Consider the following 24,589-nt stretch of genomic DNA (forward strand, 5'->3'; position numbering starts at 1 on the left):
TTCACAAACAAGGTAGGCAGGTGCGGTGAGGGGGGAGTATTATTGGACCAGGCCTGAGCAAGTCGGCTGCTGGCTGAGGATCGGCAGCATAACTCATAAGGGAGACTAGTGAGCTCCATAGCTGCCAAGGTTTTAGATTGCTGTGTGACATTTTCATAATTCCAGTGAAATTATGAGTGACATTTCAATGACTATGAGTGACACTTTCTCGCAAGCAAAATCAAGCATTGAAGACAGGGCAAACATATAAATATCAGCAATTGCACCCATTTGAGCAACAAAACTCTCTAAGAAGATGTTAAAACTGTTGAAAATAACCAGAAACCGGCGCACCTGGTGCCCTTCTAAGCTGACCGTACTGTTGGCCCCAGATCTGCACCACTCATTGACAGTGTGTGCTGCGCCACTGCAAACAAAAGGTTTCTGTAAATTTCAGCAAAGGGAGTTATTGTAGTAGGGTCAGATTATCTGTTGCGAAACCGGCGTAATGTGCCTGCCACTTGGCACCTCAAGTACAGAATAACAAAATGACTGCTATAGAGAGGGGAAAAAAAGAAAAGAAGGTGATGAGGACTGTTTTCCAGATTGGGTCTCATCACGCTACTTATCACCTGTGAGAGTATCTAGGCACTCAGGGGTGGGGGCGGTGCTGCTGATGAGGGACGTTAATCGAATAACCATGTTTTAAGGCCCTTCCTGAAATCATGCAGGGTGGCAGTTTGTGTGTTCTCCTTTGTACTGCCGGTCACCGGTGTATTCAACTGTGTAGCCTTGGACCGTGTCGTTTATGTGCATGTAACTTGCATGATCGAGGTAACTATTAGCGTCGATACTAGGTGTCTCCCGGTCCTTTTTCCCCAGCACCCCTCCCTCCCTCACCCCCCTCCCCAGGGGCGGCAATCTGAGGGATAGCCCCGGGCGTCACAAGCTCTAGCTACGCCTCTGTGCCTGGGAGTGGTAGAATACATGGGTGTGACTGTGTTGTATTTTGAGAAACCCAGGGCTGAATGGAGAAACATGAGAGGAGGTAGAGTGCAGGTCTTCAAATTGTGGGGCGCACCCCCCTGGATGTCCGTGACTGCATTCACAGGCCGACGCAGATGTGCCAGCAAGGACTTATAAATCGAAGAAGGCCTGGAGGTTGTGACGTTGTTTATTTGGCGCGTTTCCAGGCTGCCTTCTTTTATTTGCAGAGGTTTGAGTGCATAAAAAGTGTGCTACTTTAATCCTGAATACCCAGAGACACAATCAGTGTGTAGGGTAAGGGGGTAAAAGATTTGCTAAAAAGAACAAAATATTTCGATTGTATTTTTTAAAATATTCTATAACCAATCATTATGTTTTACCTTCAGGTAACTGTATAATTATGAACACACATACATGCACATGAAATGAAAAAATTATTGTAAGTTTAATTGCTCTGTGGAATATGTACTCTTTTACGTTATAAACCTCAAATAGATAATGCAGTAACATACATGCCAACATTTCAGAAGAGCAAAGAGGGAGATTTTTTTTTAAAAATCGGGAGAATGGGGCTTCAAATCGGGTTACTGGCGTGTATGGGCTTTGGAAGTGTGCTGCTGCAGGATTGGACATTTGAAACACAAATGTACGTTTTTTTCTTACCTTTTACAAGCATGGAGCGCAATGGCAGGCTGAGAGGGTGATGCAAGTGTTGTCCCCCCCCGCCCCTGTGTGACACCCCAGCCGAAAACAGCTTCCTGTGCACACACACGCCCCCCCCCCCCCCCCCACTTCACAGGTCTTCAAAAGACTATTGCCTTGTTAATGACCCTTTGTTGTTTTTTCACCCCATCGAGAGCCCCTGCATGGCCACTTTGACTATTGCTGGAAAAATTAGCACTTAACACAAAAGCCCTGTCAACAAACCCCGAGGAATCGGGTTTTTGCTTGCAGGAATCGGGAGGCGGGAGACTAGCCTTCAAATCGGTAGTCTCACGCCTGAATCGGGAGGGTTGGCATGTATGCAGTAACTACAGATGTCTGTGTGTGACCAGAGAGTCACCTATTTGAATCCTGGTTTTCACAAAAGAGAGTAGTTGTGTATTTTTAGTTTTACAGATTCCCAGCCTGCAGTAAAAAATACTGTGTCTCCATCTGGGCATATAACAGCTCCGAAGCAGCTTTTATGTTTGGTGTTTAACCAAACGAGGGGCCAACTAAACCTAGGATCACTTGAATTAAGGGGCAGGGAAACACCAAATCATGTGGCAGGGTTTACTGAATTACGTGGCAAGGAAAAGCAAATTATGTGGCATAATGCAGGACATTTTGCGATCGTAATACTTTGTCATTTTTACATTTGGTAACACTCTGGGTATAATTTTCCCCTTATTTATATTGGTTTAATACCCAAATATAGCAATAAGCAACAGAAAAGGGACCAGTCAATCTTTGGAAAGGGCATTTTACTGTTCGGCAACAACATGTTTTTAGTCACTTTTAATCCATTTGAGCTAGAAAAATGTTTGCCAGCAAATCACATAATTCCAGTGGCCCTGAGTAAACCCCAATTATGGCTGTTTTATTATCCTTCCTTGCTTGAGGGGCTAGTGAACACTTCCTGTGCCAGTGTTTCATTGGGCCTCGGAACAAGGGCCCACAGTAGAGGAAAACTGAATCAGACGAGAAACCTTTGTTTGAGCGTCAGAGATGGCAGTGAAGTGTATGGGGCAAGATGGAAGACTGTTTTTAACAAAGTGCAGAGGAAATGGCCAACAGTGCATGGCAGTAGCTATAACTAGAGAAGCAGGTCTGAGAGACCCACTGTGTTTAGGGGTCTGAGGGATCAATTATGAGTCTAAGGGTTCATTTCCCTTGATAGCAAAGAGCTGCAAAAAGTGGGGGCAACACATTGGAGGCAATTTATATGGCGTAATGAGGTACATTTTGTAATAGTATTACTTCAATATTTTGTCTCTTTTACTCTTGTTAACACTGCCTGGATGTTGATTGATTGATAAACACTCAAATATAGCAATAGGCAACAGTAAGGTGACCAGTCAACCTTTACTAAGTGCCTTGCACTACGCAGCAACACACATTGCTGTGTTTTTAGCAACGTTTGAACTTTTTGAGCTTGTTAAAATGTGAGTGGGACTCCTGAGACTCGTACTACTAGTGGGGCTTACCCTGAATGTCGCCTACAGTGAATGGGGAGTAACCACTACCGCTAGCTTGAGGGGAATCGGATTCAGGGACCCGCCTATGAAACACTAGAGCCCTACCTCAAGGGACTGTGTCTATTGTTTATGAATCTCGTATTTTACTTTGTGGTCAAATATAAATACTCCTTTTTTGGGTCTCGCCTGAGCCAGCGCATGCGCTGCTCGGAGAGCCATTTAGTATACGGGTTTTCATAGTGCTGCCACAGCCGGCCTAGCAGTTGCGTTCACGCGAGTGTGCACGCACGCAGCCGCCATATGCCTCCCTTCCGGCGCGATCACTGCTGCGCACGCACCACTCGCGTGATTACTACAGAGCGCGTCTGATCACTTTCTCATTCGCGGGCGTTACTTTTATGGCCGCGTGGCCAATGCTTCTTTTCTTTCTCTCCAAAGGTTTCTTTTTACACTTTATCGTTTCATTATTTCACATTACTGCTCTTTCTTGTAATCATTCCTTCTATGACTGTAGAGCTTTTCCGTTCATTCATTTCTCGTTTGTTTTTTATCTTTCCTGAAATAGTCTCTGTATTCTAGCACAATCCCGTTCATTCACTCGCAGTTTCTCACATTCATACTTTTCGTTTTTTTCACTCACTCCGTTTGTCACTATGTCCTTTCTAGTTTTTCATGTGTGTTTCACAGGTTCGTTCAGTTTTATAGACATTTCTGTGGTACATAAATGATGATCCGTAGTCCAGGTGTAGTAGTAGATTCTTCTTTATTAGTAGGTAGATAGGTGGCAAGTTATAAGGTAGGAAGATACAAAGGAGAAAACCCCACCAGGAGCGAGCTACCAGCTGCTCAGCCTGAGATGGCTAACTGACAATCTAGTCACAGAAAGGCACTCAACATTCTATGATGTCATAGGACATTCTGATGGAGAAGTACTGAGGGAAAAGATAAAGAAACCATTTACTACAATTTCCTTCCCCATCACGTCTCTTTTCCCCACATATAGCCCTTCAATTAATGTTTTTTACATACAGAATACAGAATGCCTCTCTTGGCTGCTTCTCTCGCCTTCTGCTACTCGCGTCACTGAACACAGCCACCAACCCCACTCATTTCAAAGTACCAGCTCCAACCTCGTCGCCAGCAGACTGCTCCGCACGTCCGAATCAACTTCAAGTCACCTTCAATCACTTGAGCGAGCAAGACGAGGAGACGGGGAGGGCGGGTGTGGAGCTCTGGGAGGAACAACAACAGAACTGGAACCCCCCTAACCCCACCCCCAATTCAGATGATTACCTCACAGTGACGGTCAAACAAACTCCAGCTGGCAGGCTGGCATCACTGTAGATGGAAGCCCCAAACTGTTGTTGCCACCTGATTGGTTGACAGCTACCCCCAACTAGGCAGAAATAACCCCGAAAGACCATGTATATAATCGAGCCAAACAGTTGTAAATGCCAAAAAGATACACATGATTCAAAATCTACCTGAAAAATGCGCAGTTGTTGTGAATGAGAAAATGTAAGTACCTTTTCTTCCGGCTCCTATGACCCGAGAGAAACATTCTCAAATGGATATGTTATGCGAAATAACTCAGCGAAAGAAGACGTAAATATTAAGTGCAATAATGCAGCATACCATGTTAAGAACTTTCAGCCCACCTAGTTTCAGGCTTCCTTGGGGTTTAGGTTCTGGTTACTGCTTTAAAATATACATCTGCCGTGCGCAACACAAACAACACAGAACCAAAAGCACCTATAACTTCTCCAAACACATACCAATTAGCTAACAAACCTGTCTCTGAAAAAAGTCTCAACCACAGACCTTCTCAAGCTCATCATGGCTAGCTCAACCATCGTCCATCCCACAAAAATCACAGACATCACACACACGAATTATGCTCATTGTTTAGCACCAAATTCTTGATGCCACCCACCCACCTTTCCACCCCACCTTTCAGGAATTCCATTAATAGATACTCACTACAACAAAATTTGCATCCATGCACCCAACTGCAGTCCAGTCACTGCTAAAGGCTGGAAAGACACATTGTTTTGCTATAGAAGGCTCCCAAGCAAAGAAATACAGTAAAATGTTGACTGGGGTGACAGGGATACAATACATTTCAAAACTACCTGCATGAAGATATTCATAGACAACTTATCTACCAACACCTTCAAAATCCTCTCACCACTTTCCCCTAATGCCATCTGAAGCTCTATCTTCAACTTCATCCCACCTCCAGGTACAGCAAATACCTCAATGAGCAATTCTATAACTTTGGCACACCAGTGACATTCTAATGCTCACCAAACCGGAAAGTAATTTTTTCCTACCAAGGACAGACTATTTCAAAATCGTCTATGCCGGCCTACCAAAGTCATTGATAACAAGCATTGGCATAGCCAATAGGTCTCGCCATAGGGACCTTATAAGTGTTTAGACATGCAACAGTTGATGTTGTTGCACTAAGGATATTGTGCTGCATAACTTAATACTTATAGGGTCCCAAAAGCGAGACCTATTGGCTATGCCAATGCTTGTTCATAAAAGTAAGTATTTGACTGGGCAGTCGTTTATTACTGCTGCTGCACGTATTTTGAGTCTGAACCTGTGTTCATCCTCCCTGTGTCTCCCACCACATCTCCCTCAAGAGACCTGTGCTACCACTGAAAGTCAAGTGCTAAGGGGATACTTGGCAGAGTTCCTCATGATTCATAGTAGGTCGGGCTTCAGGACAGCAGAAGTAAAAGGCCTTAACCCCCACAGTTGTGCCCAATAACCCCTGCATGCCCGTGACCCTCTGTACGGGGTTCAGAAATTTCTAATGATTCTTTTGAATGTGCATTTGTAGTTTCAATAGATATAATTCTAGAGGCGAAGTGGCAAATGTATCCCCAAAACAATTTATTTTCTTAGTATTGTGTGCCCTTTGATCATGGATTATATTATCTACACCAGCATCCCTGCAAGCATAGGAGTATGCCAAGGATAAAAAACCTCGCCTGTTGGAACTGCTAGCCAAATGGCAAACCATGGTTGCTTATGTGTGGAGACACCACTCCAGGGCCTATGAACCTTGAGGCACACAAATTTCTTCTATTTTGCGCTGCGTTGACAGAATTGAAGGAGTACATTGCTAGGGAATTTCATGGGATGTAGGAGTTTGGGATTAATGTTGTTGGTTTCATGAGTGAAAGACATACCTTATCCTTTTCCTCCGTCTAAGCTCCTCTTTGTGGAAATACTGAAACTCTGGGCAGTCAAATTCAAAAGAACTTATTTCCAAAAATAACACATTTGCAAGTCTTTAAAACTAAAATTGAAAACCCTAATTACTTTTGAGTAATGGACTAGAATTATGCACTCTCTGAATGGGAAAAAAGCCAACTCCAGTCTCATTTTTCTTATAGAAATGTACTTTATTGACACAACCTCATCAGAACTGTATTTGAGCACTTGAGAAGGCATTAACCCTTTTTTCTATCAACCTTACCGTAGAAGCCTGCACCTGTCGCTCTCCTTCCAGCATAATATTTACTGCTCCTTCCTTTGGTTACTTTCCACGCTGCATTAGGCACCACTGTGGTTAGATCAGCATCTTCTTGTCCTGTTATCACCTCACATTGAATGCCTTTTATCAGTTTACCTAGAACTTCAGCAAGTCCTCTTTTTCCCAACCCATGCATTCACCGGCAAATACAATTCCTCCTTGACATTCAAGCTGTTGTTTGAAGCCTGGATTTTACTTTTTATTAGCCAACTTTTTTTCCATGATATAAGAATCTATTACATTTAATATTCCCAATTTACATTTTGTTTATCTTGTTTCTCTGTCTACTTGTCTAATTTACAAAATTTCTCTTCAGGGTGACGGAGAACTCCTAACCTTAAAATGTTGCATCAAAAGAAATACAGACACAATAGACCGGCGATTCTGTTTTGATATAGAAGCTACTGACCGGTAAGTGTTGTGTAAGTTGTTGCAGATGCTAGTTATGTATGCCTTTCAATCACTTAAATGTATTTTTACATAAAATGTTTAACATCGTCCCCTCCACATCTTGCCTCCCTCCTACCCTGCCTGCTCATCATTGACAAATCATTTTCCAAAAACAAAGAACTTATACACGATCTCCTACCTGGCAAAAAACGAGCCTCTTTTTTATTACCAAAACATGTCTGGACAATTATATGGCTCCAATACTCCACCACGCTTTTCTGTCAGATTGTCGATGTTTCACTTAAAACTGCCAAGACAAAAAGGAGGCCTAGCAATGCCACTTATGATATAACCATCACAGAAATTAAAGATATCATGATGTTACACTCTACAGACAAGATGCAATCCTAACTCAACTGCCAACTAATGGAACATTCACAGATACCTTCGTAGACACCATATCTGAGTTTTCCATCAAATACCCACACTTATGTGACCTAAATCTTTGATGTGACAGACCAAAAATGCACCAGCCCAATACCAGAATCTTTGGACTAAGCACTCGCAATTTTATTCAAGTATTCCGTGCTCTGATTTACATGTGTGAAAACACACTGGACACTTTCTTCTGCAATCCGGCATGACAGCATCACAGAGATCTAACCAACCATAGTATTCTCTATAAACCTTCGTTTATCTTTGTCTCACATGGCAATAATGCAGACAATAGAACAAACTTTCTATTGTGAACCTTTAGGTCAGCTTACAAAAATAAACACTAGCATGGACCATATACACTCAATAGACAAGCTTTATGACTGGATGAAAACTGTCTTCAACTAAATTTTCCCTTGAGAAAAAGACGTCAGAAAAATAGAAAAGGAAGAACACTTGGATGAATGATGTAGTAGAAACAGATAAAAGCACAAATAAACTCTCCTCAATGAGTCTGGTAGAAATCCAACAACCTACAATACAAAATGTGTCTACAAAGACGCAACAGGATTTACAAATCATACATCAAAAAGTAAAGAAAGAATGTACACCGCAATATCTCCATTCTGCTGGAGAGACTCACAAATCCCTGGGTCCTTGATACATATCTTGTGGTCATGTTTGGTTATAAAAAGGTTCTGGAAAGAAATACTGGGCTACATTAAGGGGGAAGTAGGATACCTCATCCCGGCAGACCCAGGTATTATGCTCTTGGGGTTACAGCTAACCACAATGGAGGGTATGACTTGGACAGACTGGAGACTAATGTGTCACATGGCTGGATCTGCTAGGCAGCTCCTGGCCCTCTACTGGAAGCAAAACAAAGCTCCTCAACAGTGCTTTGGTTCCACTGCATATGACACACCCTGATGATAAAAGCTAGGATTTCACACAAACTAGCTCTCACTGAAACAAACATTAGATGGAGACTTCTAGCCGCAGATTCCTTAACTTAGAATATCTCCCTAGGCGTTAGACTGGATCTGGATCGCCCGGCTCCATCCTGACATAGTCGACAGAAGTGACGTCAATGGAGCCATATATGCTCCTCCCGGCGTGCTGACGTCAGTTTTCTTCTTTTCCGTGCCCTAACGCGGATCCGGGAAAGGGATACCTCTGGCCTGTTTTTCTGATCTCCAGGCCTTCTCGATGCCTTTTTGCATCAAGGAACAGTGTGTTCGATGCCTGCAGGCTTTAAGCCGTGCCGGTCCTGCTCGCGACAGATGTCAGCGACGGACCCTCACGATATTTGTATGTGGTGCTTGGGCGAGCACCACGACTCCGTGGAGTGCGACGCTTGCCACCAGCTGTGGCCGAAATCCCTTCAGGAACGCCGCATGAAGCAGCTGTCTGCTCGGATGTCCCGAACAAACCCCTCGCGACACAGGTCTCCTTCTCCAGCGGAGACGTCCACGCGGCGCCGGTCCTCACAGGAGGACGTTCCTGTTCGGGGCAGGTCCCGGAGCCATTCACCGTCATACCCCTACCTCGGGTAAGCACAAACAGAAGTCGTGGAAGTCGCGTCGGCTTCGCGTCGACATCATGTCGGGCCCGCGGCGCCCGGTCTTTGCAGGACTCTGGCCCCCAGGAGTTCGGCCCTGCATATCCCCTGTTTGGGGGTGCTGGGGCAACTCGACCTCAGATGGAGGCCCTGCAGTCTTACTTGCTTTGCCCCCCCCCGCCTGGCGTGCCTTTGGGCCCACAGTGGGGGTAGGAACTTAGGTCGGGACTCCGCCGGCGGGTTTACCCTCGGCACTGACTGAGCGCCCTGACTCCTACTCCGGAGTCGCCGCAACGTCTGGACACGGCCCGGAAGGGCATCCCACGACATCTAGCTTTTCCACAGCGCCGTCGCACAGCCTTTCGAGGCTCCCTGCGGCACCGCTGGAGGCAGGGCGGTGCACGACACCACTTCGGCACACTCTCTCCCCGCAGGTTTCCACCTCTGGAGATGTTGAGTCGTCGCCAGTCCAACTCCGGTCGGTCACAGCCTTTCTGGAGTTTGCCATTACCAGCTCGACTCGGCCGGTCGAGGCCTTTTCGGAGGTCGTCGATGCCGGCTCGACTCGGCCGGTTGAGGCCGTTTCTGAGGTCGACCACGCCGGCTCGACTCGGCAGGTCGAGGCCCTTTCGGAGGTCGACGACGCCGGGCCGACGTTGCCTCGACGCCGGTACCATCTCTGGCTTTATTAGTGGAGGGTGAGGTCCCAGTTGATGCCCCACCCCTGAGTAATTTCAACGCTCTCCGGAGCAGGCGCCAGTGGGGCATTGGCCTAATCATCCTTTTGCTGAGCCTCTGTTACGTGACCGGATTAGCTTGCGTCCGTCACCTACTGATGACTTGCTATCACCGTCTCGTGGGGCCACGGAGGCTAGTGGGACGTTTATCAGGGCTGTTTACAGAGCTGCAAACATTTTGAGTATGAAGCTATTGTTGCAATTTTCGGATCATTATTTGACATCCTTCTCGGGCGTGGGCGAGGTCCTTTTCGGGGGACCCCGTGGATCGTGCTGTGGCACATCACTATCGCCCAGCTCCCGATGACCCCACCTGTTTGACCCTCCAACCTGTGGCTGGTGGGTTTGTGATTCAGGCAGCTCTCTTGACTACTCCTGTTCTGTTGCTTCGTCCCACTCGGGAGTCTCTGTGGTTGGAGTCATGTGGCGCGACGTGTTTGTCTCAGCCTGCACAGGACTCCGGTCCCTAAACACGTTGTGTGTGTTTGCTCGGGCTACATATTCCCTTTGGGACTTTGTCGAGCAGCTCCTCCCCTCCTTGCCAGAGAACTCTAGTGCTGATCTGGCCCGCATAATCCGTGATGGCCATGATATGGCGCAACTTTCGATTCGGTCTGCCATTGACACCACTGACTCAGTGGGTCAGACTATGTCCAGGTTGGTTGTCATGCCTCACCATGCTTGGTTGCGCGATAGCGTTTTCCTAGAGCATGCTCAGGAGTGGCTTAGAGATCTACCATTTGATGGGGGTCACTCTTTTTGACGGTCAGGCACCTCCTGTCTATGTTTGCTTGTCTTCCAAGGTTTTAATCCTCGTGGAGGATTTTTGGTTTTGTGACAGTGCCGTCATTTTCTTCTCTGTTACCCGTTCTGGGTTACAGCTGTTCTGAGCTGTGTGGCTGTTCGGCTGTGTTATTTCCTTATTCTGGTACAGCTGGATTAGCTGTGTTTACCTTTCTCCACTCCGTCCACATTTTTAGGTGGTTGAGGTCTGTCCTTTTCACTGCCTTCTCATGTTGCTCCACCTGTGTTCCTCACGTGTGGAGTTGTTCTGTTTTTAATTTCCACCCTCCGTCCACACCTGTGCCTCCATCATTCTATGGCAGTCGGTTGGGTTAGGTTCTCTTTGGCGCTACAGTCCTTCAATCTCTGTAGGGTGGGTGTGTGTAGTGAACTTTCTGTTGGTTGTTTACTTCTAAAAGAAAAACCAAAGGTGGTGATGGACGGAGCGTTGACAATACAAACACTCACCCCCAGTTCTAGTCACTTGTCTTGTAACATGTTGCTTCAATATGGTGGTCCTTTTAATTTACCTCCTGTGGTGATAAGCTGTGTCTGGCTTGTCCTATTTTTTGTGCCACGGCCGTTACCCCCTCGAGGTGGGGCACGGCTTGGCAATTTTTTGGGCCCTTGCTTACAGCAAGTGCTCTGTGAGCTCCCTTTAGTCCCTCGGGGTACTGGGTACTTTTTCAACTTCCTATTGTTTCTCTTTTTTATGTTACTTACTGTTGTTGTTTCAACGATTTTGCTCTTTTTTAACACACACTGTTCCTATGCTATCGCAGTTTTTGCATGGCTCCGCGTTGTGGCGCTGAAAAGTTTCCTGTAGGAAACCGACGTCAGCACGCCGGGAGGGGCATATATAGCTCCATTGATGTCACTTCCGTGGACGACCTCAGGACAGAGCCGGGCGACGCCGCCTCCCAGCGTGCTGAGGTATTGCTGGGGAAAAAAGATTTTCCGGATCCAGTCTGATGCCTGAGGAGATATTCTAAGTTAAGGAATCTGTGGCCAGACTGTGTCTCTACCAGATATATTGTTACCAAAGGTAAGTAACTCTTCCTTTACTACAAGGTTGGAGCCCTTATACAGTATATGATGAAACTACAAAATAGCTGCTTCAGGCCCCACAGTTTGAGAACACTCAGACTATTTGAGTGAGCACATAGACAGCAGCAAGACTGGAGGAAGAAGCTGTAGGTGCAGCTTTGACCCCGCCCACATGACAGTGTTGCATCATTAACTCTACCCACCCCCAAGGCCCATTCCCAACAACCTTACGACACCCTCCGACCGAGTTCACCTTTTTCACAGTTCAGTTTTTTTTTTTTAAGGTTAGACTTGGAGGGTTGTCTGAAGGAATGCTACAGTGTTTTCTTTTTCTGAAAGATGTTTATCTGGATGTATCATGGTGCTCAGAGACTTGTCTGGTTTTTGAAGCCTATGTCCAAGAGCCTTTCCACAGGCTGTGTGTCAATCTGGACTTGGTGAAACATTTCCTTTTTTTATTTCTGTGTAAAACTTTCAAAAACAGATTTCACAAAAAAAATTGAAAAAACCTATTACTCAAACAGGATTTCTATGGCCAGATGCCCCATGAAAGAAATACCTAAGATTTAGCAGGATTCTGCAACCCAGAGGGTAGAACAACATCATCACCTCTAGGTCAAATCATTTGCAACCAAAAAGCTGTTCATTTAATCGCCGAATCACTAGATGTATACCTATTAAATAAACGAAAATACGTATTGTATAAACAAACCCACAAATGGTGCTCATGAAAAAATATATGCTCACCTTTTATTTATTATTTAAGTGTTTTATAAAGCGCGAACTTGACCCGTTGGGGTATCAGAGCGCTTTACAGAATCATAGAGTTGTACAAGAGGCATGGGATCACAAGAGTATACCATAAATTAGGGAGGGTGGGGGGTACTGAGTACAAGAGGGATGCAAGTATACTAAGTACAGTTAATATTACAGTTATTGAGGAATGGCCCCAGGGTACTTGGTTGGCCGAAAGGTCGACGGAGGAAGGCACTAGTCCCTGTGGTGGTTGGGGGAACGGGGTTTAACCGAGGAATTTACCCATAAGAAAGGATTTGGCCTCCTTTTTGAAACGTGCAAGAGAGGGAATTCTTCTGATGGCGGGTGGGAAGGAGTTCTATATTCTTGGTGCAGCCCCAGCAAATGCCCAATTATAGTTTTTGTTCGTCCGAAAGCGTGCAGGCTTGAGTAAGTCGTCACTGGCGAGTTTCTGATTCCTCCGGATACCAAAAGTTTCTGTGCAAGATATGCAGGGGAGTTTGAGTGTAGGGCCTTGTGTGTGATGCATGCTAGCTTAAGTTGTATTCTGGCCTCGAGAGGAAGCCAGTTCAGCGCTTTCAGATGTGGAGAAATGTGATCAAATTTCCTAGTGCCGGTAAGTAGTCTGGCGGCTGCATTGATGCAGGCTTTTAAAGGTGCCAGGGAGATCTTGGGTAAACCAGAGAGGGTGGAACAGCCATATTCCAGTCTAGAAATGACTAGTGCTTGGACTGCCAGTTTTAGGTCTGGAGCGTCAAGGAAGGTTTTCAGTTTCCATAGGTAGCTCAGGTGGAATCTGGCAGATTTGGCCATTGAGTTGATGTGGTCTCGCATGTTCAAGTTGCAATCCAAGGTTATTCCCAGCGATTTGGCCGAGTCCACGATGGTTGGTGGACAATTTTTAAGGCTGTGATGGCTTTAATCCATGTCTGTATCTCAGGGTCGGTTTTAGGAGGGGAAATTAGAAGAAATTCTATTTTCTTTGCGTTTAGTTTGGGTTGGTTGGAAGAGAGCCATTGGACGGTCCGCTTCAGTGCCTCATCCAGGGAGAGAATCTCCTCGAGAGATGAGATTTTGATGTAGATCTGAGTGTCTTCGGCGTACATATGATAGGAGATATTTGCGGTGCGAAGGCCTTCGGCAAGGGGTTCTAAATAAAGGTTGAAGAGGGTGGGGGACAGCTTTGATCCTTGAGGGATTCCAACCATGACCGAAGAGGGAGCAGACAGGTTACCTTTAATTAGGAATCTCTGAGATCGGTTTTTGAGGAAGGATCTAAACAATTCAAGGACAGGGCCATCTAATCCCATCCTAAATTCAAGGCTTTCGAGTAGCTTCCCCATGGTTGACCGAGTCGAAGGCCGAGGATAGATCCAGGAGGATTAGGAGACAGGTTTTGCCTTGGTCAAGGGCTTGGAGGGCATCATCAACAATGTGGAGCATGGTGGTTTCAGTGCTGTGTCCAGTTCGGAATCCAGATTGGCAGTCATCGAGTAGGTGGAAGTTGTTGATGTGATGACTTAGCTGCAGTTGCACACATTTCTCCAGCACTTTGGATAATAGAGGAATGTTGGAAATAGGTCTGAAATTGTCTGGGGAGGCTGGATCCAGCGACGCCTTTTTCAGAATGGGGAGGACTTGGCCCGCTTTCAGGGAGTCAGGGATTGATCCCTGCCGGAGAGAAGCATTAATTATCGCAGTCCAGCTAGGAATAATGGATTGGGCGGCGGCAGCTAGAAAGTTAGAGGGGAGCGGATTGTTGAAATGGTTGTTTGGGTTTAAGGTGGAAAGAGCACCCTCAGACGTTTGCCGACCTCTTATATTCGAGAAAGTCGTCTGATCTATATCAGCTGCAATGTCAACACTAAACATCATCAACAAGTCCCTAACCACAGGTGCATTTCCCCGAGAACTTGAATATTCATACATATGCCCACTAATTAGCAGATGCAACAGACCCCAGCAATTACAGCCATATCGCTAAGAGCCCACTTCTTGGAAAACTAATAAAAATGGTCAGGGCCTCTTTCTTCCAGATCTCATGAGAAAGGAATTCAGAGTTCTGCAAAATAGCATGTTATACAGTTAGTAAGTAATGCTTCATTGTCAAGTTAATTAAAATTTACAATATTAACAAAAAATAAAAATCACAAGTTAAAAAACATCAACCAAACATACTATCTTCATTAATTTATAATGCAAGCTTTTGGCTCGCTTAAACACCCAACCTGATATCTAGGTGTGAGTGGAGAGGTGTTAACAAATGTCATGAATTTTGTGACAATATTTCTAAAAGTATAAAATATTATAGAGGCCAAGTTTTACCCTAGCCAACATTCATAGAGCACTGTCAATAAAGTGCTTAGCTTATTTCCAGATCTTGAAACTACCAATTGTGTAATATAACCATACATGTAGTACCTAAATGCTGTGTGCGTTCGATATTTTGCTTTGAATAAGAAATATAATTCATGTAAAATATAGCACAGGTACACTTTCACGAAAAAAACCACAACGCACCAAAAACAGTGATATTACCATAAAGTGACTAATTAGTGCACAATACAGAGAAAACAAGCATTTGCAATGCAATAGGTCTCGCAGCATTCAAGTTTGAGTTATTGGCATTGTATATGACAATGTGTTGCATGAATTTTTTTGCAAACTTTGTATTGGCTGGTGGTGTTTGTGCCCGGTGAAAGCGTGCACTGATGGATGGTGGTGTTTGTGCCCGGTGAAAGCGTGCACTGACGACTTATGGTGTCTGTGCCTGGTGAAAGTGTGCACTGACGGCTGGTGGTGTGCGCCTGGTGAAAGCGTGCACTGGCGGCTGGTGGTTTTTGTGCCCGGTGAAAGCGTGCACTGATGACTTATGATGTCTGTGCCCGGTGAAAGTGTGCACTGATGGCCGGTGGTGTGTATGCCTGATGAAAGCGTGTACTGATGGCTAGTGGTGTGTGTGTGCATGGTGGAAAAGCGTGCACTGACATGTTTAAAAGTAAAGTGCGCCATACTGGGATTGCTACAATAGTTAATTGTGGATGCGTTAACAATTGATGCGTGCACTGATGGCTGGTGTTGTGTGTGCCTGTAGAAAATGTGCACTGATTGTTGGTGGTGTGTGTGCCTGGTGGAAGTGTGCACTGCTGGCTGGTGACGTGTGTGCCTGGCGGAAGCGTGCACTGACGGCTGATGGGGTGTGCCTGGTGAAAGTGTGCCCTGACGGTTGGTGGTGTGTGTGTGTGTGTGCCTGGTGAAAGCGTGCACTGACGTCTGGTGGTGTGTGTGTGTGGTGGAAGCGTGCACTGATCGCTGGTGGTGTTTGTGCCCCGCGAAAGTGTGCACTGAAGGCTGATGGTGTGTGTGTCTGGAAGCGTGCACTGAAGGCTGTTGGTGTGTTAGCCTGGTGGAAAAGTGTGCACTGACATTTGTTGGTAGGCGGATATGTAGACACAAACGATAGCCAATTGAGTCTCGAGGTAGCAGGGATAGTAGGGACCCTCCCTGCCGCCTGCACTAGCTAAAGAAGAGGTGGAGCGCCGTCCATCGACGTAAGAAGGATCAAGTGCTCAATTAGCCCCTACAGCATTGCTCGCCGAGACCTAAAAAACGACCACTTTTAAAGTACATCTCAGTACAGTGCTATAAAGTGCCCTATTAACAGCAAAACTTCCACGAGTTAAAGAAATACACTTTTTGAACTCTGAAGAAAGTTTATCATATGTTAAGTAGTTTAGTTGTATGATTTACATAACTAATATTTTCAGGGCTCGGCCAGTGCACGGCTCTGAGCAGTCGGGCAACTAGAGCCACATTTCGGGGGGGGGGGCCTGAAAAATATTTCGGGGGGGCTAATTCTTCAAACCAAAAACAGAGGGGCTGTAAAAAGGGGTGAACACACAACAAAAGCCTCATTTACACGTAAATGGTCTTTAAAGGCCTGATAAGTACTCGGTGCGGCTGCAATTTAGATGTTCGCTAGCCCGCGAAGCTGTGTCAGCCCGAGCTGACACACACGACGGGGGGGGGGGGGGGTGAAGCCCCGCGAGCCCAATGGGTGTTGCGCGCCTGGCTCTGAGATACAAGCCATGTCCTTGGCTCGGCGCTTCCTGTTAATTTGATGGTTCGCTCACCTCCAAAGGAAACCGCTCGAGAAACAAAAAAAATCTGACCTCTCTGCTCCCTGGAGGAATGCCCTTCACCTCAGAGTCACAAATGTTGAATGGTACCTGCTGCTACTGCTCGCCTGACGCCTTGCTTTTTTCTCCAATTTCCCTGTATTGAACTCTTCTGCTTGTCTTTACCATCATATCTCCGTATTTTTTTGATTGCGGCGTCCTTCTACTGCGACCCCATCTTTCACGTCGACTGTTCAATCTCTGGTCACGGACCACTGTTCTTTCTGCCTGTCTGTCTGTCCTCAAGTGCACCGACTTTTTCGTATCTCTGTCTCTCTGCCTTCCGTCTTTCCAACCTACCAATGTCTATGGGCCGTATGCCTGCCTACCCTCCTACCGACCTACAGATTTCTTGGGTCATGCCCTTTCACATCCGTGAGGGCAGTTGTTACTTTCCCGCTCTTCCAGACTCGAACCTCTCAGCACATTCTGCCCATTGCCCTTTCACCACCTCTCTCGTGCCGTACACTGGCATTTACCGTATTCATCATCTTAGTACTTCACCAGCGGCCACCCACCCTCGTTCACGGTGTGTCAAGGATGCTATCTGTTGCAGGCAAGGAACATCGCCCCATCTGAGGAACACCGCCCCATCTGTTGAACACCGTCCCATCTGTTGAAGTCCGTCCCATCTGTTTAAGTAGCGCTATTCAACCATAATCGCATACAGAGGCTCCCTTATGCCCCTGGGCTCCCTTACCAACGCACCTGCTGCTTTATTGATTTTGCCGACCTTGCACTCCCTGCGGTGCCTTTTCTTTCCGCCTTCAGGCCTTGGGCCTCACTCTTTTACGCCTTCATTGCCCCATCACCCGCCACTCTTTCCTTTGAACCTTACCTGTTGTCCATCCATCCAGTCTTATATTATATCCTCTCTTCTCGCGTACTTTCACAAACTGCCACTGACGTGTCTCTCATCCTATAATCCCGGTTTCTCGCGCCTCTGGGGCCTCACTCTCACCCCTTGCCTTCGGCTCCCCCCTTGCCCTTTCGCACCGCCTCCTGCCTCTCGAGCTCTGTTTGTTTCCCCTTCCTCTACAGCCTCGGGTACACACCACCACTGCCCTGCTCTCGCCCGGGCTCCCGCTCTCCCATCTCCTTGGTGATGCTGATGTCATGGTCGCACCTGCACGAGCACTTTAACGTGCAGCTCACCTGTGTCTAATTGTTTTGTTTGAGCTCTTTGCGAAGGCAGCAGCCTCCCCAGGGAAGGCCGCTCAGACTGACGCGTCCCACGCTGACGCTGCACGGTGACGTGGAGGCACGCGGGTGGGCAGGGGACAGGCTGAGGCCCACTGGCCTACAGGGAAATTAGCACATTTTGATGCCAACCAGTGTATTTTCAATGACTAGCGTGGCAGGGCTGAGAGTCACCTGCTGGGCCAAAACAAGAGATGTCACCCCAGACCGTTGTCTCTGAATGAACGGCGGGACATGTTAATTTGATGGTTCGCTCACCTCCAAAGGAAACCGCTCGAGAAACAAAAAAAATCTGACCTCTCTGCTCCCTGGAGGAATGCCCTTCACCTCAGAGTCACAAATGTTGAATGGTACCTGCTGCTACTGCTCGCCTGACGCCTTGCTTTTTTCTCCAATTTCCCTGTATTGAACTCTTCTGCTTGTCTTTACCATCATATCTCCGTATTTTTTTGATTGCGGCGTCCTTCTACTGCGACCCCATCTTTCACGTCGACTGTTCAATCTCTGGTCACGGACCACTGTTCTTTCTGCCTGTCTGTCTGTCCTCAAGTGCACCGACTTTTTCGTATCTCTGTCTCTCTGCCTTCCGTCTTTCCAACCTACCAATGTCTATGGGCCGTATGCCTGCCTACCCTCCTACCGACCTACAGATTTCTTGGGTCATGCCCTTTCACATCCGTGAGGGCAGTTGTTACTTTCCCGCTCTTCCAGACTCGAACCTCTCAGCACATTCTGCCCATTGCCCTTTCACCACCTCTCTCGTGCCGTACACTGGCATTTACCGTATTCATCATCTTAGTACTTCACCAGCGGCCACCCACCCTCGTTCACGGTGTGTCAAGGATGCTATCTGTTGCAGGCAAGGAACATCGCCCCATCTGAGGAACACCGCCCCATCTGTTGAACACCGTCCCATCTGTTGAAGTCCGTCCCATCTGTTTAAGTAGCGCTATTCAACCATAATCGCATACAGAGGCTCCCTTATGCCCCTGGGCTCCCTTACCAACGCACCTGCTGCTTTATTGATTTTGCCGACCTTGCACTCCCTGCGGTGCCTTTTCTTTCCGCCTTCAGGCCTTGGGCCTCACTCTTTTACGCCTTCATTGCCCCATCACCCGCCACTCTTTCCTTTGAACCTTACCTGTTGTCCATCCATCCAGTCTTATATTATATCCTCTCTTCTCGCGTACTTTCACAAACTGCCACTGACGTGTCTCTCATCCTATAATCCCGGTTTCTCGCGCCTCTGGGGCCTCACTCTCACCCCTTGCCTTCGGCTCCCCCCTTGCCCTTTCGCACCGCCTCCTGCCTCTCGAGCTCTGTTTGTTTCCCCTTCCTCTACAGCCTCGGGTACACACCACCACTGCCCTGCTCTCGCCCGGGCTCCCGCTCTCCCATCTCCTTGGTGATGCTGATGTCATGGTCGCACCTGCACGAGCACTTTTAACGTGCAGCTCACCTGTGTCTAATTGTTTTGTTTGAGCTCTTTGCGAAGGCAGCAGCCTCCCCAGGGAAGGCCGCTCAGACTGACGCATCCCACGCTGACGCTGCACGGTGACGTGGAGGCACGCGGGTGGGCAGGGGACAGGCTGAGGCCCACTGGCCTACAGGGAAATTAGCACATTTTGATGCCAACCAGTGTATTTTCAATGACTAGCGTGGCAGGGCTGAGAGTCACCTGCTGGGCCAAAACAAGAGATGTCACCCCAGACCGTTGTCTCTGAATGAACGGCGGGACACCCACAGAATCAGTTGATATCATATTCTTTACAGCCTGCTCTCCCACAGCAAAGTAGTGCGTAGGATTGTCACGATCCGGGAGTTCCTATAGAGTTGTAGTAGTCTGATTTCCAACTCATTGGGTCAAGGACTTGCTCCAATGCACCAACCAAATAATAAACCAGCTGACCAGGGGGAAGGGAGGGCCCTCGGGGGCAAGGAATGCCCCCTAGGAATGAGGGATCCGACTTCGGGAGGAGCCCAGGGCCAGTGAAGGGAAACAAAGTGCGCGGCACAATAGCTGCGCGTGTACACACGCTTACGCACTGAGCATGCGTGCTGCCACCTTGCCTGGGACATGGGCGGGGATGGAGTGCGCGGCAGTCCGGGTCTCCCGTAAGCTGAGGGAGCCCCGCGTGGAGCGCACCCCGCAGAGGAGACTGAGGAAGTCCGGAGTGGCGGTGAGTGGGGCTTAGTTGGAGGGGGGTACCGGGGGGGGATGGTTTCGGAGTGCCTGGAGGAGCAGTGGTGACGCGGGGCTCCCATGCCCGAGGGAGAGCCCCGCGGAGGCTGCAGATGTCCGGAGTGGCAGTGAGTGGGCCTTAGTTGTAGGGGGGGCTGCTGGGGGGTTCTTGGTGCGCTTGTGTGTGTGTGTGTGTGTATGTGTGCGACGGCGGGGGGGGGGTCTGTATGTGTGCGTGCGTGTATGTGCGCTCGTGTGTGTGTCTCTGTGTGTGCGCGCATGCGTGCAGGGGGAGGTGTGGCTGTGTGTGTGTTGGAGCTTTCCAGGAGACAGGAGATGGCCACAGCGTGCGCGTTCGCGTGGCCCGATCCGATCCGATTTTTGGATGCGCGTGGCCATCTCTTGTCTCCTGGAAAGCTGAGTCACTGACAATAGGTCTCTGGCGAGACAGCGCTTCGCGCTGTAAACGCCACGAGACCTAAAAAGGTGCTTTGTGCTTTTGCTGGATTGCGGAACTACATGCAAGTTAGATTTTTCACAGCCTGGTGGGCAGTACATCTGGATTTTATTAAAGACAGCGAGGCTAACATTGAGCAAATTTCATTTATTGCCAGCACACAGCAGCCGCAATTGAAGAATATAGTACTTGAATAACATTCTAAGAAGCTATAACGTCCTCCTGCATGCAGGCTACTTCCAGCACTGCGAACAAGATAAATCCAAAGAAACTTAACATTCAGTACATAAAACTTTACCAGCAGAACGCCCACGCAAAGGCAACTTACTCTGAAAGAAAAAACAAGCTAAATTGAGCAAATTGAGATATTAATTTTAATTGAACTAGGGTGTGTATCAGTATCAACATGGAGGGATAATTTTAGCCTCCGTGTCTTTAACCCCTTTGCTGCTAGGCCTTCCCCCTACCCCCCCCCCCCCCCCCGCCTCTGTGCTAAGACTTCTTTTGGCTATTTGGGGTACTGCGCACTTAGGCCCCTGTAACTTTTTGACCACATAAGTCTCCCGATAAAAATGGTACCTCACTTGTGTGGGTAGGCATAGTGCCTACGACAGGAAATGGCTCAAATCCTAACGTGAACACACCACATTTTCACAATGAAAATTTACCCTTTTTTTGCAAAGTGTCTAGCTGTGGTTTTTGAACACTAGTTTTGCTGGCACCTAGGGAAACCTAGCAAACCTATACATTTTTTGAAAGCTAGACACCCAGGTGAATCCAGGATGGGGTGACTTTACTGCCTCCCACCAGGTTCTGTTACCCAGAATCCCTTGCAAACCTAAAAAAATTGTCCAAAAAAACAAATTTCCCCCACATTTCTGTGGTGGAAAGTTCTGGAATCTGCGTGGATCCACAAATTTTGGTACCTCACTTGTGGGGGTCTGTCTAGTGCCCGCGACAGGAAACTGTGCAAAATGCAACGTGGACACACCTCAATTTCGCAGTGAAAAATTACCCTTTTGTGGCAAAGTGCCTAGCTGTAGTTTTTGACCATAGCTCTGCCCGCATCTATGGAAACCTAGCAAACCTATACATTTTTTAAAACTAGACACCCATGGGAATCCTGCAAACCTCAATTTTAGCTGAAAAAAATCACTTTTTCACACATTTTTGTGTAGTAACGTGTGGCATCACCGGGCCAAGGGTTTATAATTTCAAGGGTCACTCCCCTTTGGGGGTCAATATTTGTGGCTGTCATGTTTTAAAAAAAGATTTGGCCCACTAGACCACCAGGGATTTGTTTGTGGGGAGTGGTCCCTTGGGCAAGGGTTGCTCCCCTTTGGGGAGCATTAATTTGGCCGGTATGTCCCCCTGGGTGGGCAGATCGGATGATTTTTTTTTTGTATGGCCACTAGGCCACAAGAGATTTATCTGTGGGGAGTGGCCCCTTGGTCAAGGGTCGCTCTCATTTGGGGCAATGTTTGTGGCTGTGTCTGGTGGGCAGATCTCGCCATGTTTTTTTTTTTTTTAATGGGCCCACTAGACCACCAGGGATTTGTTTGTATCAAAAAATTTTGCCTGTCGCAGAGTAAGATCATGAGCAACCAGAAAGAGGACCTAGTCAAACCCTAATTCCAAGAAACTAGAACAATGTTATACTCCCACCCTTACTGGAAACTATGATGACCAAAAATAGCATAACTTACACTGTATCGACAAAGATGGATTTTCAGGTTGAAGTAGGAAATAAATAGAATGATGGCCTAAGTCTAATTTCATCTGGGTATCGATAGTATAAACAGCACCATAGAAACTCTACAACTCTGGATAAACTAATAAATCGAATTGTGCAACACTCTTAGTTAAATATTAAATACCTTAACGAAATTCTAGCACTTCTACTCATTGCATGATACGTAAACCATTACCAAAATGCTCATGAGTTACATGACAGGCTTATTTTTACACCTAGCTACCTGAACCTACATCTATACATATCTCCTACATTCTAAAACTCTGCAACTCTTAACTTGCGTGGCTAAACCTTACCAAAATATCCTTCCTAGTTTCAATAACTGACCTTTAATAAGTATGTCCAAAAACATCTTCACCTACACCACAGCACTAAATAGCTCATGCCAACTAACAAACAAATGGTCAATAATGCAAAATTATCCAGAACTGAAACATCTTCCTCAATAACACCCAACTTTCTCTAAACCATAAACGACATGCAACTAATCAGTTTATCAACTCTAATAGAGTGGCTTAGCCACTTTAACGTAAAAAGTGCGGTTGTTAAGCGGAGTAGGCGGGCCGCGTCGGCCAAAGGACGTGCTCAGCACTACAAAGGTAGTGCGCGTGACGGCCGTTGGCCGACAGAAGCACGCATGGGGTTAATATAAGACTAACTGAAATACAACTAGCACTAGAAATTTACTCCGGTCTCCAAGGAGTAGCATGTTACTCTGCAAAGTCCATAAAGGAATAGTCCGGAGTAGTAAGCACTATGTACATTCATAATACAGTTCGCAATACAATTACATTCAAGTGCTGCTTGTGATGCAGTTTCATTTTCCAGTTTCTTATATTTATGATGATTAAATTGGGTAACGTCAGAGGCCATTGGTGGCAAGTTAAATTGTTTCCCTCTAGTTTAATGTACCAGCTATCATACCTGTACTGGAGAATCATTCTTGTATGGGATTATGTTTTCTAGTATCCTTTATTTTTAATAACGTTTTCGAACAGTTTCTATTATGTTTTCATAGTCTTCATGTAAAATTAGGTTAGCCACTGGACTTTTTTCTGTTTGTTTAAGGGCAGTTTGTTTTTACTTTTTTCAATTATTTGTTTTTATTCGTGCTGATGCGTACACTTCGAGCATTATGGAAATTCTTAGTAACATTTTTAAGTTTAAGTGTCCATGGCCCTATGTGTCTTCTAACTTGCACTTAAAGTGTGATGTAAGAACCAAAATCTCCACTCTGGAAAAGGCGATCTAGTATCACTGCTATCTCATTACAGTATACATGCAGATCTGTTTACAAACCCCTGGGGCCTTTAAATCACTACTATCTCATGACCGTATACATACAGACCTGCTTGCCAGCCCCTGGGCCCCTAGAATCACTGCTATCCCATTACTGTATACATGCAGACCTGGAGCCCCTTGAATCACTGCTATCTCATTAACATATACATACAGACAAGCTTATAAGCCCTTGGGTCAACTTGAATCAGTGCTGTCTCATTACCGTATACGTGCACACCTGCTTACAAGCTCCTGGGGGCCCTAGAACCACTGATATCTCATTAATGAAAACATGCACAACAGTGTACACGCCCCTGGGTAGCTTGAGTCACTGCTATCTCATTACTGTATACATGCTTACCTGCTTACAAGCGCCTAGGGTCCCTTGAATTACTGCTGTCTTGTTATTTTTTGCATCACATCCTACCTTTAAATCAAAATAAATGTCATCCATTCTTTCCCTTTTTCATCCAAATCGTACTTCACAAAAGCAGTGGTCCCCCAAGACTCTATCATCTCACACATGCCTTCTCAACATCTATATGCAGTCATGACCGGCAATGATCAATTAATTTATTCTCACATGCTTTAACTATGCAGCTGACACACAAATGCCCCTTAAACTGGAAATCCCCAAAGACTTTGGAAACTCACAAATCTTCTGTCACCTCAGAGCCATTAATCAGTGGATGATATGGAGCCATCTCAAATTGAATGCTTCCAAAACTGAAATACTCATATGTGGCAATTGGAAAATTATGATCCACTCTGCCCCTGGCCTGACAATCTGGGGCCAGCCCCTAAATTATTTAAGGAAGTAAGAAACCTTGGATTTACCATGGACTCTAAGTTATCAATGAATGCCTAAGTGGACAAATTACAAAGATCCAGCTTCATTACCATGAAGAGTCTTCAACGCATCTTCCCCCACCTGGGATTTCCACATAAGGTTCAAGCTACTATTCCTCATGTACTGTCTAAACTTGATTACTCAAATGACCTCTACAATAGTTCATCTTTATCAACTGTGAAAAGACTACAGCGGACTCAGAACTCTGCTGCCAGAGTACCCCTTCATGTAAAGCCACAACCCACAGTTCCCGTGCCTTGAGGGCCCTCCATTCGTTATCTGT

The 24,589-nt window shown here is 46.6% G+C and overlaps 1 protein-coding gene across 2 annotated transcripts in view; it reads left to right on the forward strand.

Annotated features, from left to right (window-relative positions):
• ARHGAP10 (Rho GTPase activating protein 10) overlaps window positions 1-24,589 on the forward strand; it is a 998,059-nt gene that overhangs the window by 477,996 nt on the left and 495,474 nt on the right. For both annotated transcript variants that reach the window (XM_078676901.1, XM_078676902.1), the window contains exon 10: window positions 7,013-7,107. In XM_078676901.1, coding sequence (XP_078533027.1) covers window positions 7,013-7,107 — 95 coding nt within the window. The remainder of the gene's footprint in view (window positions 1-7,012; window positions 7,108-24,589) is intronic.

The sequence above is a fragment of the Lissotriton helveticus genome, chromosome 2_1, assembly GCF_964261635.1.
Source record: "Lissotriton helveticus chromosome 2_1, aLisHel1.1, whole genome shotgun sequence".
Lineage (NCBI taxonomy): Eukaryota > Metazoa > Chordata > Amphibia > Caudata > Salamandridae > Lissotriton > Lissotriton helveticus.